This window comes from Clytia hemisphaerica, unplaced genomic scaffold (genome assembly GCF_902728285.1).
Source record: "Clytia hemisphaerica strain Z4C2 unplaced genomic scaffold, Clytia hemisphaerica genome assembly, whole genome shotgun sequence".
In the NCBI taxonomy this organism is placed as follows: domain Eukaryota; kingdom Metazoa; phylum Cnidaria; class Hydrozoa; order Leptothecata; family Clytiidae; genus Clytia; species Clytia hemisphaerica.
The window spans coordinates 828,447-843,521 of NW_027104594.1; the positions used below are offsets into that span (position 1 = coordinate 828,447).

The 15,075-nt window shown below is 34.5% G+C and overlaps 3 protein-coding genes across 4 annotated transcripts; all 3 read right to left on the reverse strand.

Annotated features, from left to right (window-relative positions):
• Window positions 1-4,291: 4,291 nt before the first annotated feature.
• On the reverse strand, window positions 4,292-8,407 carry LOC136823870 (2-oxoglutarate and iron-dependent oxygenase domain-containing protein 2-like). The gene is made up of 6 exons (XM_067080025.1): window positions 8,162-8,407; window positions 7,287-7,445; window positions 6,852-6,951; window positions 6,295-6,419; window positions 5,777-6,055; window positions 4,292-5,111 (listed from the first exon to the last, which is right to left on the reverse strand). Exons 1-6 carry the CDS (start codon window positions 8,279-8,281, stop codon window positions 4,860-4,862), a joined length of 1,035 nt encoding a protein of 344 aa, XP_066936126.1. The 5' UTR covers window positions 8,282-8,407; the 3' UTR covers window positions 4,292-4,859.
• Window positions 8,408-8,731: 324 nt separating this feature from the next.
• LOC136823869 (THUMP domain-containing protein 1-like) lies at window positions 8,732-9,932 on the reverse strand. The gene has a single exon (XM_067080024.1). It carries the CDS (start codon window positions 9,930-9,932, stop codon window positions 8,874-8,876), a length of 1,059 nt encoding a protein of 352 aa, XP_066936125.1. The 3' UTR covers window positions 8,732-8,873.
• LOC136823871 (serine/arginine-rich splicing factor 1-like) lies at window positions 8,732-13,168 on the reverse strand. 2 transcript variants are annotated; one of them, XR_010849079.1, is made up of 5 exons: window positions 12,970-13,168; window positions 12,127-12,508; window positions 11,366-11,825; window positions 11,039-11,118; window positions 10,084-10,637 (listed from the first exon to the last, which is right to left on the reverse strand). XR_010849079.1 is itself a non-coding variant. In XM_067080026.1 (4 exons), the coding sequence occupies exons 1-4, from the start codon at window positions 13,146-13,148 to the stop codon at window positions 10,436-10,438; spliced, it is 843 nt and encodes a 280-aa protein (XP_066936127.1). In that variant the 5' UTR covers window positions 13,149-13,168; the 3' UTR covers window positions 8,732-10,435. The 2 variants fall into 2 exon arrangements, 1 of the variants encoding a protein (XP_066936127.1); XM_067080026.1 differs by lacking the exon at window positions 11,366-11,825 and having other exon boundaries at window positions 8,732-10,637.
• Between the last annotated feature and the right edge of the window lie 1,907 nt (window positions 13,169-15,075).

Genomic DNA, 15,075 nt, shown 5'->3' on the forward strand with positions numbered 1-15,075 from the left:
CGGGATAACTAGCATGAAATTGGAAAGGGTTTTTGTTTCAAGATACGGAAAATCTTGTGTTCACTCACGAAACGGAACTTTCCGAAGCTTATTTTTTTTTAACTATTCGAAGTCCTGGTTATTTTTCGCTAGAAAAGTGGCAAAGGAATCTTAGCGCGGAAAAGGAAATCTTATTCAAAATAAGGCTGGGATACACCAGGGGATTAAACGTTTTAACACCCACGGAAACACTACTTCTGAGATACTTAATTACTCATTCTATGCACACAACAGGGGTAGCCCTGCTTGCATATTTGCTCCTATTTTTCTATTCACAGTTCATATCTATCATGGGCCTCTGATCTATTCTTAGTCTGTAGAGTTTCATATACCTTAATGGGGTTCACTTTAGGTCGTTTGGAGGCAAGGCCGCTTCTTTATCTCTGGTAGGCCCTGATGATATCGCGGTCTCTTCTACATGACGAAGTGACCCAGGTTGTTTTAACATCGGGTGCTGTTATTTATGTATTTCTTTTCCAATAAAAACGAGAATTTTATTCTAAACAGTTTTTATTTAGTTGCAAATTTTTAAAAATTTGGATGTAGTATTATACCAAATCTAATGGTGATAAAAGAGATTTAAATAAAAAACTACTCTGTACCAGAGTTTATCTATCTCACGTTTCTTGTTTCTTAGTACGGCGGCAATAAATTTTGAAATCAGCAGTAGGGTAAATATCGGGCCAGACTACGGAAACACGGGTACAAGGTTGTTTTTTACTTTTATACTCAATTGCTGAACTTTGGCTTTGAGTTTCTCAAAAAAGTGCCCTCTAGGGGGGGGGGGGTACTGACCCATAGCCAGGTGGTGGTGTCTATTTTTGCATTTCTAAAAAGTTAGTACCCGGTACTACTTTGGGGGTGGGGGTGTGTATTTTTCACTCATCAAGCAAGTACAGGATACTATTTGGGTACTTTTTCACAGAATTTTGCTGTTTTTCAATAAAAAAAGTAGTTTGTTGTAATATTTTGACTTTTTACAAATATTTATTTTTTTGATTTGAAATCTTTTTAATCGACAATTTTTTTTTACTCTTTTGAGAAGTTTTTTGATTTTTTTGAAGACAAAACTTCCAAAATGGTCAAAAAGTGTGTGATGAAAATCAAAGGACAAAAGCTTCTGACTCCATCATTTCAGTCTGAAAAACTAATAATAGTGTACCCCTCTCTTGGTGTAATCTGTAAAATTTAAAATTTTAGGGGTGGTGTCCTTATTTTTTACAGCAAAAATGAAGTAGTACCGGGTACTAAATATGAGTGGGTGGTACTAAACAAAATTTTAGTAAAAAATTAAGTTAGTACCCTATGGGTTAGTACCCTGCCTCTGTACCCCCCCCTGTGCCCTCTGACCAACATCAGATCGTTGAACCTATTTTCTTGACGCACGAAAGACAACGAAATAAAAGCAGATGTCGATTTAAAGCTAGAGGAACTACAGAAAGTATACAGAAAACTAACCTTTAGATAAAACCTTAGTTCCTGTCAACTTGAAGTAACGAAATGGCAAAGAAAGTGCAGGTTCAAGACAAAGAATAATCTTGAAATCATTTAGTGATGGCTTGCGAGGTTACTGCTATCAGGGAATTTTTTTCAAGAGCGTGAAAATTAAGAAAATTCGTACTTATGTTTGTTCTGTATTCCGGTTAATTTCTTTATTGATGAATAAAACCACAATGGCAAGAAAATTAAGTGTTTGTATATGTTGGTAAAAAAAAATATAAAAAGTACACGGCTTGAAATATGCTATAATCCTTGGACATCCAGCTTTGAACATCTATTTAAGTTTAAAATAATCGGTTCTCATAGTTGGAAACCACTTGTTTTTCAAATATGTTCTTTCCAACAGCGATAGCGCGAAAACCACAAGCAAGTTTGAAAAGCCAAAATGGTGCACCAAAAAAAGTATACAGGTTTATCAAAAGATTTTCTATTGATTTTATTCTCGTTTTTTTTTAATTCTATAGAGGAAGGTTTAAATTAAGTTTTATCAAACTTTAACCCTTTCCGGACGCACGGGCCACTGGGTGGCCCATGAATCGTGTTCCTATATGACGCACGGGCCACCGGGTGGCCCATAGCTTTGTAAAAGATTATAACAGTTTTCGCGCCAAAATACAATAACATGGTTTTGAATAATGATTTTGAGATAAATTTCCCGTAACCTGCAAAAAACCGCTTTTCGATATCTTGTTTACAACTAGAATTATAAATGTTTAATGTTTGTTGTAAATTTACTCAGGCAAAATCTGTAAGGGAAAAATTGCTCAAAAATTTGGACAAAAAATCACTTTACTCAGATTCTTGGAAAGCTTATGACATGAAATTTTTTTACCCGGTCAGTAATTCAATTGCCTAATTCATATTCAAAGTTCAAGGCGTAAAACAAATGCCTTTTACTCTATTTCTTTATTCAAAGTCAAAAATTTTACCTTTCCGAAAAAAAATCTGCCGATTTTTCGGTCACGTGACAAGGTGTCAGCCATATTTCAAATTTTATTTGTGGTATTTCAAAACCCCTATTACATGTGAAAAAAATGAGGTATTACTTATCGTGATATCTTTTATCAATCACTTTCTATTGCAATTTTAGTGAAGCCAGTCAAAAATCAAATTTTTGTTTGCGTCATATAGCCGTGAAATCATGCGTCCGGAAAGGGTTAAATCGTATGCAGGTCTTTTTTTGGTTAACTCGGTAAATTCCGGCGTTCTAAAGTTTAACATTAAGGATTGGGGGCACGAGAATTTTTTTCGCGTTGGTGTAATGCAACATGCTCCATCCCACCAACACAAGAAAAAAAGTGCGGGAAATACCCAAAAGACACGCTGATTAAAATTTTGTTCCATTGTCCCAGGGGCAAAAGTGAGATTTCACCTTTATTGGTCGAAAGAAAAATAGGGCGGAGAGTCGAGAAGACTTTTTAGGTTGGTGAGATGGAGCATGTTGCATTGCACCAACGCGAAAAAAACTTCTTGTGTCCCCAAGCCTTTATTCCTGTAACTAATTACTATAAATTACAACAAATTGCTCGAGTTTTTGGGAGACATTTAAAAGAAAGTTAAAAAGGTTCGAATTGTAGAGGATGTGCTGTAAAATCATATATCTATAGCTACATTTAATAATGGGTGAAAATATATCACAATTTTCCCATTTTCCTAATTTTTGTAATAAATATAAGTTCTAATACAGGTTTAGAAACCAAGATGATCATAGTTTGTCATTTTCGATAGTCCCGATGACTGTCTTTATTGTTACTGTTCATACGAAGCAGTGTGAGGAACAGAGCTCGACAACCAAGAAAGAAAATGGCGTCAAATCTTCTGTTAATTGGTATTATTAAAGGTTTAATCGTGACTACAGTCCCTCTCTTTATGCAAGCCCAAATAATTCAACTGGTTTTATTTTTTTGTTTCTCCCATTGTTCTTCCGTCCATGTTTTCATCTCCAATGCGTGAATATTCGGTAAAAGGTCTTTCAAAATCTCATTTACTTTTCGTTGCCGTTTTAATAAAGGAGTACCCTCAAAAGCTTTAGAGACGATGATCAATGCAAACATTTGTCCACATCCTCCAGATTTGTCTTCGATCTCCTGAAAAAAAGATCCCAGACAGAGAGGTCAGACACATTTAATACTTTTTGCCAACTACTTTGGAAGGAAGAGACTTTCAAGGAAATTTTTTTTTGAGAATCTGCTTTTCAGAACATTTCGGAGAGTTCATTTCGAAGTTTCTACCCTGGTAGTGATTAATTTTCAAGAAAACAGCGAATGTATCATTATTTTCAATAGCTAGTGTACCATTGCTTACAACACTGAAAATATTGAAGTTTTCAAAATACCAGAGAGATGGTAATAATAAAGACGAGAAAATTGTTGTATTATGTTTACTTACGAAATGAATTGGATCAAGGTTCTCCAAAATCAGTTGTTGAATTTGTGAAGCTGCTGTCATTTTTTAACTTTTTTTATTTTCTCTAGTTTTACCTCACTGAAAATGAAGAAGAATAGAAATGAGAATTCATTTGAGACGGAATGTAGCTCTAGGCTGAACAATCGAAGAAAGTAACTACGGCCGTATTAAGTCCTACCGAGCTTGTTATGGCTAGATCATACGGTAGATTAAGTGCTTACTAGTTTCTATCCGCACAAGTATTGAAGACTTGAGGAAGCAATTATTAAAACTAGACCAGTTGATAAACAGAAATGGAACAGGAGTCATTTTAGCTGTAGCTGGAAAAATGAAGTATCAAGTTAGATCACAAAGTGCACAACAAGCAAAACAATTTTTTATTTCTACTATTACAACTTAAGTGCCACTAGCTGCATTTGTTATCTACATAATTCATTTTTAACTTATATAAAATTTGAAGCAAATATCACCATTAAAAATACTCCATCCATATGAAATAAAAATATCCCAAAAAGCACATAAAAAATAAAAATTACTGTATCACTAAATTGGCTAACATCAATAAAGTTAGTAAACGTGAGTGCCGAGTAGCAATATAGTAATAGCAATGTACTATAATGTACTATAATGTACTATAATTCAATATTGTTTTTTCTTGCACAATGTAGTAATAGCAAAAGCAATATTTAAATTTGCTAACATTCATGGCGTTCTAAATGCAGATTAAGAACGCCATGCTAACATAACATTTTGAATTTCAGAAACGATTTTGGCAGGACACTATCAGAGATTCTTTTAGTCGTGAAAACACAAAATAATCTACCCGATTCAAGAATTTCTTTTAATCCATTTTTTGACCTGAAGGAAACTCAGTCCAGAATTAAGTATATAGGAAAAATATCTGACCATAGCTATCAACTTAATTGACAAACAGGAACCTCCGGAGCTACAAAGCCATCTCCTTCACCTAGAGTGGGAACAAGGTCAGGTGTCCGCTCACACATCGGACAGTACTTATTTCGGACACTTGACGACCGCATCCAAATGATCAAATTGTACCTCTCTCCAGTCTCCAAGGGCATTGCACCATGCATTTGCCGACCTCTGTGGAATACACCGTGTGAAGGAGTATGGTCCACTCGCTTGTAATCGGTGTTTGTCGATTCCTGATAAAATAAATTCATGATATGCATCACTGCAATGACTTCACGCAATTATGCAACTCTTGTGTTTTTTTTCCACCCAATACGTCACTTTCAACCAATCAGCTAATTCATAATATGCAACATTGCAATGTCTTCTGACATTACATCACGAACCCCAATAGCTGATCGGTTGTAAGTGACGTAAAATTAGTTAATACGTCACTTTCAACCAACCTGTTGGGTTTGTGGAAGACATTGCAATGCAATGGTGTATATCATGAATTGTAAAAATGACGTAATGTCAGAAGACATTGCAGCATTGCAGTGAAGCATATCCTGAATTCATGATATGCACCACTGCAATGTCTTCTGACATTACGTCACGGAACCAATAGCTCATTGGTTGGAAGTGATGTAAAATCAGTCAATACGTCACTTTCAACCAATCAGCTATTGGGTGGAACGGAAGACATTGCAATGGTGCATATCATGAATAGGGCAGTTTTGTCATATTTGGTAAGTGGTAATTGCGGTTCCACCAGTTCATATTTTTACAGTATGTGTGTAAACGAGATGGCAAAATTTAGCTCATCCTTAATACACCAAAAAGTTGTCTCAACAAAAAGAATTTTCAATTAATCCTGAAGCACCAAACGGTGTTGAAAAAATGAAAAATAAAACAATACCTTCCACAATTTGCCGAAGAACAACTCTCCTCCTTCAAATCCACTGGACAACGATACGTTCAATGTGACCTCTGCATTATCGAAATGAAGCGCCAGATCTCTGGCATTGTCTTTAGAAACACCATCACAATTGTCATAAGAAACAATGAAAGCTCTTTGAGAATCTAGCCTACCTTCTCCAACCCAATCTGGATACAATATACGAGCTATTGGATTCAAATATTTCTCACGCAATGGATTCACCAAGTTTTGATAAAATCCCAACTCTTCAAGAAGTAACTGTAAACGGTTGGCAATATAATACAAAAATATCGAGTTAAAACTTGCCGCTTTTTCAATTGCGTTACATAAATTCTTTCAAAGCCTGTCAAAGCATCACTTTATAAAGATAACGTTTTCCCTTTTTTAGCACAAATAAGGAAGGCATTTTAGCTGAACATTTAGCAGTTTTTATCAGTTGTAAGTTGATACATGAGTTAATAAATAAGGTTTTGAATTATATCTATGGAAATACTTACGCCTGTCACATTCATGGTGTTAGGTCGCCCTTTAGGCATGTCACTTTTCTCAAAATTTTTCAATTCTTCGAGAAAGAGTTGACAAAATTCTTTAGTGAACACTTCCAATGAATAAACTTGATCGGCTAAAAGAAAAACAGGAATGAACTCTAAGTAAAAACACTTTTATAATTACATTATAGAACATGTTTTGATCCTATACTTGAACTATAACGAGATTACCTTAAGGGAACTAATTTTTGCGTTTTTGGGTGTCTATGCGAAATGTAATTTTTACTAAAAATCCTCAAAAACCCCTTAGAAATATGAAAGAATTTCGGCAAAAAGTAGGTGTCAACCGCGAAAATTAGTTCCGCGAATTGCTCCAATTTAGTACCCTCGCAGCGCGAAAATAAGTTCCCTTAAGGTATAGTTAAATCACTATAACGTATCTTTTCAGAACACATCTAGGGAAAGGGAACTGTGTGCAGAATGGCTGAAAATTTGGTATTATTAGATTAAGGAATAGAGGACGACTGTGAAGAAGGAATGTGAAAATTCTTAATAGGGGAGTAAACCTTTCCAAGATTTCAGTTGCTTAAGTACTTCTGTCTTCACTGCATTGTCTTGTTTACAATATTCCACAATGGATAAGAATGATGGTGATAAGTAGAATTCCTAAAATTAAAATGAATAAATTTAGAGAGATTGCAAAATATGATTGAACGGGAACTATGGTGTCTTCTCTGAGATCACAAGGAAACTAGCGAGTTTATGTACTTGGATTTTTGAAGACGAGGGAGTGACCGGAGTGATTAGGAAAAACCGGAAGTTTTGACCCGCAAAATCGAGGACGGTAAAATTGCTCATTTACCGTCGTCCTCAATTGATCTGGATCTAGAGAAAACAAAAGCTAACTGTTTTCGTCGCAGAAAAACACACATACATAAACTTGCTTCTTCACAAATGGCATTGAAAAGGTTGTACGTACTTTATGTAGTTTTAGAGCTAACCTTTAGAGAGTAGACACTCAAATGTAAAGGTTTGTAGCATCGTTCTATCTCTTGTTTGCGTTCAGATGATATTCTTCCATTTTCTTCGCGTCTTTTAATCTCTTTATGAACTTGTTCAATCATTGCAGATAGGTCTGTGCATCCTCTTTGATCGAGAGTCTGCCGATGAAAAGACGATGAAAGAAAGTCAGAAATATATAGTGAGACAAATAATATTACAATATATTAAAACCGGTTTGAAAAATATGAGTGAGACGTATATGTAGTCTCATTGGAAAAACTGCTGAATATAATTCTTACGAGATCTACAGATACCTGGGTGTGTTGTTGCTATTAATTTTAGGAAATATATTGGATTTAGCAGTATTATTTGTATAGCATTGTGTGAAATCAAGTGCGTATTACTTATAGGTAACGAATCAACGGATCCTGCACTAATGTACTTCCCAGTTTTCTCAAAGGTAACAAATCGAGTGGGAATTGAGCCCACGGCCTCTCGCTTGCTGGGCGATTGCTCTCCCAACTGCGCTATCGGTTCGTTGCTATTATACTAGTTCGTAGTAGACGAGGGGAGCGACGTGCTCAATGTTCACCATCCGGTACCTGAATTCTACGAATCAATGGAATTGCCACGAACTGAGACACAGCTAGTGTCCAATCTCCAGCCAACCCGCTAACTTTGAGAGAATTGTTAAGCTATGTACATTGGGGAGAGGCATTAGCCCAACGGAGCCCCGATTTCGGCCAACAAGTCCATCAACAGTCACTGTGTGAAATCATGACTTCATGACTTCAATGTACAGCATTGTTAACATTAAAATGGCAGTTTCAAATCAAACAACTCAATATAAAAACTAATGGACAAGCCAGCTCACCCTCTTGTAATCATCCTTGAATTGTTGCTCATCTCTGTAAGTGACATGTAATTTGTAGTCGTGTAGAAAGATATTCCTCTGGAAATAACACCTACAAATGTACTGCCTACTCCCCATCATCACAAGAAATCAATCAAATTTAGATAAATGAATGATGTCCAGCATAATCATATACAGAATCATTCTTTAGCCTCCAATTTGAAGTCATGTTTTTGTTATACTTTCGATGATTTTATATCATTTCCTGAAAGGGTAGGAAATAATATAGAAAACAAAACAAGATTAAATTTATCACCTTTCAGAATAAGGCGAGACCTGGGATCCAATGATCTACATTTTTCAACCTGAAGTTTTCCCTTTGGCGTCACATTTTTTATCATATAAATTTTTCTTGGGTCTCATGTTAAAGTTTGTGAAATACATATTACATTCGAATGGAAAAGTTTAGTTTATACCTATAAAAGATGTCACACTAGACCCCCTCCTAAAATAACCCAATTAAAAATCACCCAAAAAATTTGATTCAATCAAATGAAATGCTACATAAATTGGAAGAAAAGAATAAGAAAATTTCATTAACCCAAACCACGATGGGAATATTCTTTTTTAAACTATCTTGGGACTTAAATTATAAAAATACTAAAGATGTTAAAAAAGTTTTTTAAAAATCATGTTAGGATAAATTCAAACTTCATGTTTTCCTTCATTAAGTTCATTCTTTTTCTTCAGTTTCTTGAGCAATAGCCTCTTTGGAAGATTCGTCATTCGTAACATTTTCATCTTGCTTCACCTCAAGATCATCAGTTACCGTCACGGGCTGGTCATTTTCTGCTTTAGCCTCAATTTCAGCAATATCACTTTTAGACTCTGCTCCAGTTTCACTCTTTGAATCTATAGACTGAACGTTTTCCTCACTAGCCTTAGCTTCAGTCTCTACATTTTTAACATTATCCTCTCCAACATCAGCCTGATCTCCACCACCATTAGCCTCTTTATTCACTTTTTTAACAATAGCATCCAAATTATATTTAGAATACTGGTTCCATTTTCGTAAAATACCAAAACAACAGATATTGCCAATGATATTCATATCAATAACAACATCAGGGTCGATGTAACAGGCTTCATAATCACCTTCAAACTGTTTAATATATTCCAACAACTCTCCATAAACCTCGTCACGTTTTAAAGTATCATTGCACCTTACTTTCCATGTCATGCAGTAAGTTGAGAAAGGTGTTTGAGACTCTGCAAATAATGTTTTCAGGATAGGCTTAGCAGCTTCCACGATATGATTCAATTTGGCATAACAGGTATCAATCACCGGTAGCAAACGACAACAATGTCTAGTTTTTGCAACACCATTTGCTGACAAATCTTCAAAAATGTCCAAAGCTAACTGATTCGGATCTTCAACATCTGCTTTCACGAATAACACATTTTTGGCTTTGTTTTGGATGATTTGAAATCTGCGATCTTTATCTTTGGCGGCTTTGATGTTGGATACTTCCTGCTTCAAAGATGTTTCAATATCTTGCTCACTTTCATCCCCAGACTCCTTTCCAGCCTCATCCAATCGTTCAGGCCCATACCTCTTATCAGCATATTCGTTCAAAAGCCTGTAAGCTTCACCTCTAGCATTTTTCTCCTGCCCATTGACAGTGATGATAAACCCTTTGAGTTTTGGCCGTAAATCATTTTGGTATTTGCCTTTCTTTCCACCATATTTTCCTTTATAAAATGCCTTCTTTCTTTTTCTGTTTTCTGACATTGTGTTTTTTCTCTAAAAAATACAAATTTTAAAAGAATTTTTATAAGAATGAAGTTTGAGACTCGACAAGTATAATACATAAAGAGAGAATTTGAGCCAATACCACAATTAGGTTAATTTATACTTGAAGTAAAATTTTTGAAAGCCTAACTGTGAAAGAAATCTAAGTTTGTATTTCGAATTTTTATACAGATGCCAAAGTCTAATTCCATCTAGTCACAAAGTAATCTTAAAAACAACTAGCTATAGTAGCATAATATATAAAAAAGTACCACAGTAAAAATCAAAATATTACAATGATAAAATGAAAACTTAAATAAAAAGCAGTAGGGAAATTTTTGTTACAAGTAAATGCAAAAAAAAAGTTCATGTAAGTGCTTTACAAGTTGGTTTTAAAAAAGTTTCCTGATAAAAAATCCTAGAAATGTGAAATTTCGTTTTTGAAACAGATGATAGACAGCTATTTGCATGTTTTAAAATCGTTAGTGCCTCACAATACTTTCTCATTGACTTTTACTTCTGCTGCGACTGCGACTCCTGCTACGGCTACGGCTTAGACTACGACTTCTGCTTTTGCTTTTTTGTGGTGATCGACTTCTACTTCTGCTCTTGCTACGGCTTTTGCTACGGCTTGGGCTTCTGCTACTTTTCTTTGGTGACTTTGATCTTGAGCGTGATCGAGATCTTCTCCTTGGTGAGCGGCTTCTAAAAAGAATAATCATCTTTATTACATTTTTAAAAGAGATTAACTTTTTAAAGTTACTTACTTTTTTAATTAATACTTTAACACCGACATTGTGTCAACACCAACAAGTTTCCACTGACCTTGCTAGATAAACTTGAACATTGAAAATGGAAAATCGACTCAATTAATTAGGGATTGGTTTTTTAATTATTTCCCAACCTATTTGGCGATAGATAAAGATATAAATAGAAAAAGGAATATTTTCAAATTTATATTGTAAGCTTCAATGATGTAGACATTTTATTATTAGCTGACTGAGTGTGAGACTTTCTATAAAATGAATTTGCCTTTTTTGGCTGTCTATGAGAAGAAAACAACTTTGAAAACTTTGAAAACAACTATATTACAAAATTATTTTTACCTTCTTGGAGATCTGCTTCTGGTTCGAGATTTTGAAGATCGTGATTTGTCTTGTTTGATGCGAATGTATGAAGTTTCGTTCTGAAAATGAAATAAACAACGCTAAATTGCTAAAAGTTCCTAATGGCTACGAATTCTTCATAGTAAATTAACTACAGAATTTTAATTTCAAAATCATTGATTTAAAAAAAGGTAGTATGGCAACTATGTGTTTTAAAAAAAAGAAAATTTTAATTTGAGTTTGATCAATATAGAATCTTAAGACTTAAGAAGATCATATTTTCTAAATTTAAAAAATCAATGTTAAAAATATATAAAACAGTTTTACCAAGAAATGAAATATGGCTTTATCCTCCTGTGGATTTATCTTAAACTAATCCTATTTATTTATGTACAGTATCCAACTCCTGATGTTTTGGACTAGGTCTTCCTTATTTACAGCTAAATCCTTTTGGTCTTTGGAAGTATTTGCTCCTTTTTGATTAAGGGTTTTCTTTTTTGCCTTCTGGGATTTCCTTGGATTGATATTTGACCTCACATCTAGCATAAAGGTTTTCCTTTTTTCTGGCTTTTCACATGGTGTGTGCCTTTTACAGATTTGCTCATGGAGGGACAAGGGGTTTTCCTTTTATGACCATCTGGGTTGTGGTTTGTTTATTTGGCTTGCTCCTTGTAGGTCTTAGGGAATGATCCTGTGGAAATTTTCTCCTTTGTATCCTGTCTGGTTTATGTTTTATTATCCCAACATCAATGAGATGGATGGTTGTGTAACTGAGAGAGGTTCCCAGCTAGTAACAAAATAAAAAAGTTTTCTGTTTTAATTTGGAAAATAATAATAGTCTAGCTTGATTGTATCATCTATTACAGAATATGTCAGCCTAATTTATATTGTTCATCATCTTCACATGGTTTGGTTTGATAAACATGAATTTACTATAATGGATTTTCTAAAGTGTTTATAAAAGGTAAGTAAATTAAATGAGGAGGAATTTAAAGCCTAGGTAGTAAATACTTCTTTTATGAGAATGGAATGGAAACTAATGTAAGAACCAAAAAGAAAATGAGCTGATACAATCAATGTGTAAATACCTCATGTGATTTAAATTTTGTGTCGTCTAAGTTCTTGAGAGCCCATTTCATATCGCTAGAACTTTTGAATTCACAGACCGCAGTGCCATCCTTATAAACATCAGCATAAACAACTTCACCAGCTTCTCGCATGTGATCTTTTAAATCTTGCCAACTGCCTGATTTTGGTAATCCAGATACAATGATACGATGATCAGTTCTAGAGGGTGGACCTCTACCACCCCGACCTCCACGGCTTCCTCCAGGTGGACCTCGACCTCCACGGGAACTACCTCTTCCTCTGCCAGATGAATCTCTTGGAGTTCCTCTTGGAAATTGAACTTTTATTCTGTTTCCGTCAAACCTTTTGCCATCTTCTCCATATACTGCATCATCAGCATCCCTGAATAAAAAATATTCAGAATAAATAAATTTAGCAAAAGAGGATAAATTCCAAATGTTTTCTAAGAAAAAGAGCATGTCAATTTTGAAATAAAAGATGATCAGTATTTGAGCTTTGCAATAAGGTTGTTGTATTCCTTCGAAAAGGGTAACATCTTCAACAAAGTATAGTGTCCTCATTGAGTTGAACTACCCGGCCAATATTATTTAATCCCCTAGATTTTCTATGCAAATAGAGCTTGTTTATGTCACAATTAATCTTCTTTAATGACAGGCAGCTTGATGCTATGTAAGCCTATATCCCAGTATATCCATGTAATATTTAGCCCAATGTATTGCATGAAAGTAGTTTAAAAAACAGATTGCACAAACCAAAGCGAAAGCTCATGGAAAAAATGCACATTGAGGTAAATGAAATAATGCAAGTATTTCTTGTAAGCCTTGAGAGAGCAATATACTTACCGAGAATCTTCAAATTCAATGAAGGCGAAAGCGGGATCAAATCTGCTGTGTATATCAATACCCCTCACCTTACCATATCGATCAAAATGATCCTCCAAGTCTCTTTGTCGCACAAATTGTGGTAAATTACCAACATAGATTCTTGAATCTGAATTTGTGGTTCTTGAAAGTGATGACATTTTTTATTTTGCTAAGATAAAAATTTTAACAGTGAGATAATCACACTTTAAAGCATCACAACACAAAAGACATCAGTTTCCACTTTTTGCTTTATGTTGTACTGTCGTTCTGCATAAGATTCCACTTTCCCAAATAAGAAAATCTGATTTTTACAGCCAAAAAAAACAACTTTTAAATCAACCACTTTTTAGCGGCTAGTTCGAAACACGGGTCACGGGTTACGGGTCACAGGGCACGGGGCATACAATTTACAGACCGGAAAAAATATAACGATATCATGACGTATAATTCATAACACGAGTGTACTACATAACACATATAATAGTACTAATACTACTAGTATAGTATGTCTGAAACAATTATATACGAACAGTATTATCATGAAAATTTTTAAATAATATGTCACCCACAAATTTTGACAAAATGATATTGAATGACAAAAATATTGTCAAAATCATGAAATATAAGGCCTCTGAACCAATTTACAGCAAAATGTTTTTTCATACTCAATAGGATGCTAATCATGTGACTGGATATAGATTGACATGTTTTAAAACGATTAAATGCTGCAAGATAGTGGTTTTAGAGATATGAGTATAATTACGTCATTTTTATTAAAAATTCATAATGGTAGGTGCAAAAATATTGACACATTTATAAAATACCATCATTTCTACGTTATTATCCATTAAAATTATATTCATACTCAAGGTGATGGAGGGGATATAATGAGATATGATTTAACAATAGCCGTACTATCATTTTCTTGAGAAAGCTCGCTTTTCAGGCGATGGGAATTGTAATATGTATATTACTTACGTATAACATATAACATGCATATAACACTAAAAGTGTATTATTGATAATATAAGCTTATTATATGTATGTAATATGTTGCGGTGTTTTCTGGTCTGCATTATACACGATGCAAACTTCGAAAGCACGTGGAAAGGACGTGGTTAGGTTTTAGCGTTTTAAATAGTCATACGTGGATAAAATACCTCAAAATTGATTTTTTCGATAATTTTTAGTGTTTTTAAAACATTTTCTGTTTGAATTACTTCGATCTGAGCTGCCCTGTCACCCCGTGACCCGTGACCCGTGTTTCGAACAAGCTGACTTTTTAGAGGACCTTGCCCTTAATCTTTATGCAAAATCAGAAAAAAGAAGCTATTCAGGGTTCGAATTATAAATTTTAGGAGGTTCGCAATTATTTTGAGCGAAGCGAGGTAAATTAAAGGAGCGGCGCAGGCAAAAATTTTTTCTCTGTTTGCGAAGCACTTTGAGTATTTTGCGATGTTGTTTGGAATAAAATGCGAAAGTATCTTCAATGTATTTCTCTAGAAAAGCGAAGTAAGACTTAGACTGTTGTGCAAGATTGTAGACAAAGCGAAGTGGCGAGTTGATAAAGCAATAGATAAACGAATGAATGAAGTTGCGAGGTAGCAAGCTTATAAAGCAATGGATAAACAAATGAATTAAGTAGCGAAGTACGAGTTGATAAAGCAATAGATAAACGAGTAAATAAAGTTGCGATTTTTATAAAGCAATATCAACGAACGAATAAATTAGCGAAGTTGTGAGTTTATAAAGCAATCGTTAACCAAGTGAATAAAGTAGCAAGGTAGAGAGTTTATAATAGACAAACAAATAAATGAAGTTTAGCAAAATAGGTGTTTTCTTAAAAAATTTTAACTTAGCATTTTCTAGTTGAGAAATCTTTTTGGGTTGCTAAATCTAAAATTCACTTCGCATTTTGCGAAGTGCGAAGCTATAATTCGAACCCTGCTATTTCACACAAAGTCCAAAAAACCCCATTTTGAGGCAGTTTTTGGCCCAAATTTGTTCAAAAGATTGGGCTCTGTCACTTTCTGGGTACTGTCATTTTGCATCACTATGCAAAAAATCAGAAAATAATGGTCCAAT

Bases quoted from the DNA above. Each gene is read 5' to 3' on its own strand.
- LOC136823871 (XM_067080026.1), bottom strand. From the start codon at position 13,148: ATGTCATCACTTTCAAGAACCACAAATTCAGATTCAAGAATCTATGTT. The intron at 11,119-12,126 runs GTATTTACACAT...TTTCATTTTCAG, and splicing joins CAAAATTTAAATCACATGAG to AACGAAACTTCATACATTCG. The intron at 10,638-11,038 runs GTAAAAATAATT...TATTCTTTTTAG, and splicing joins AGAAGCAGATCTCCAAGAAG to AAGCCGCTCACCAAGGAGAA.
- LOC136823870 (XM_067080025.1), bottom strand. From the start codon at position 8,281: ATGATGGGGAGTAGGCAGTACATTTGTAGGTGTTATTTCCAGAGGAAT. The intron at 6,952-7,286 runs GTTAGCTCTAAA...TTTTAATTTTAG, and splicing joins TGAGTGTCTACTCTCTAAAG to GAATTCTACTTATCACCATC. The intron at 6,420-6,851 runs GTTTACTCCCCT...TTTTTCTTTTAG, and splicing joins GCAACTGAAATCTTGGAAAG to CCGATCAAGTTTATTCATTG.
- LOC136823869 (XM_067080024.1), bottom strand. From the start codon at position 9,932: ATGTCAGAAAACAGAAAAAGAAAGAAGGCATTTTATAAAGGAAAATAT.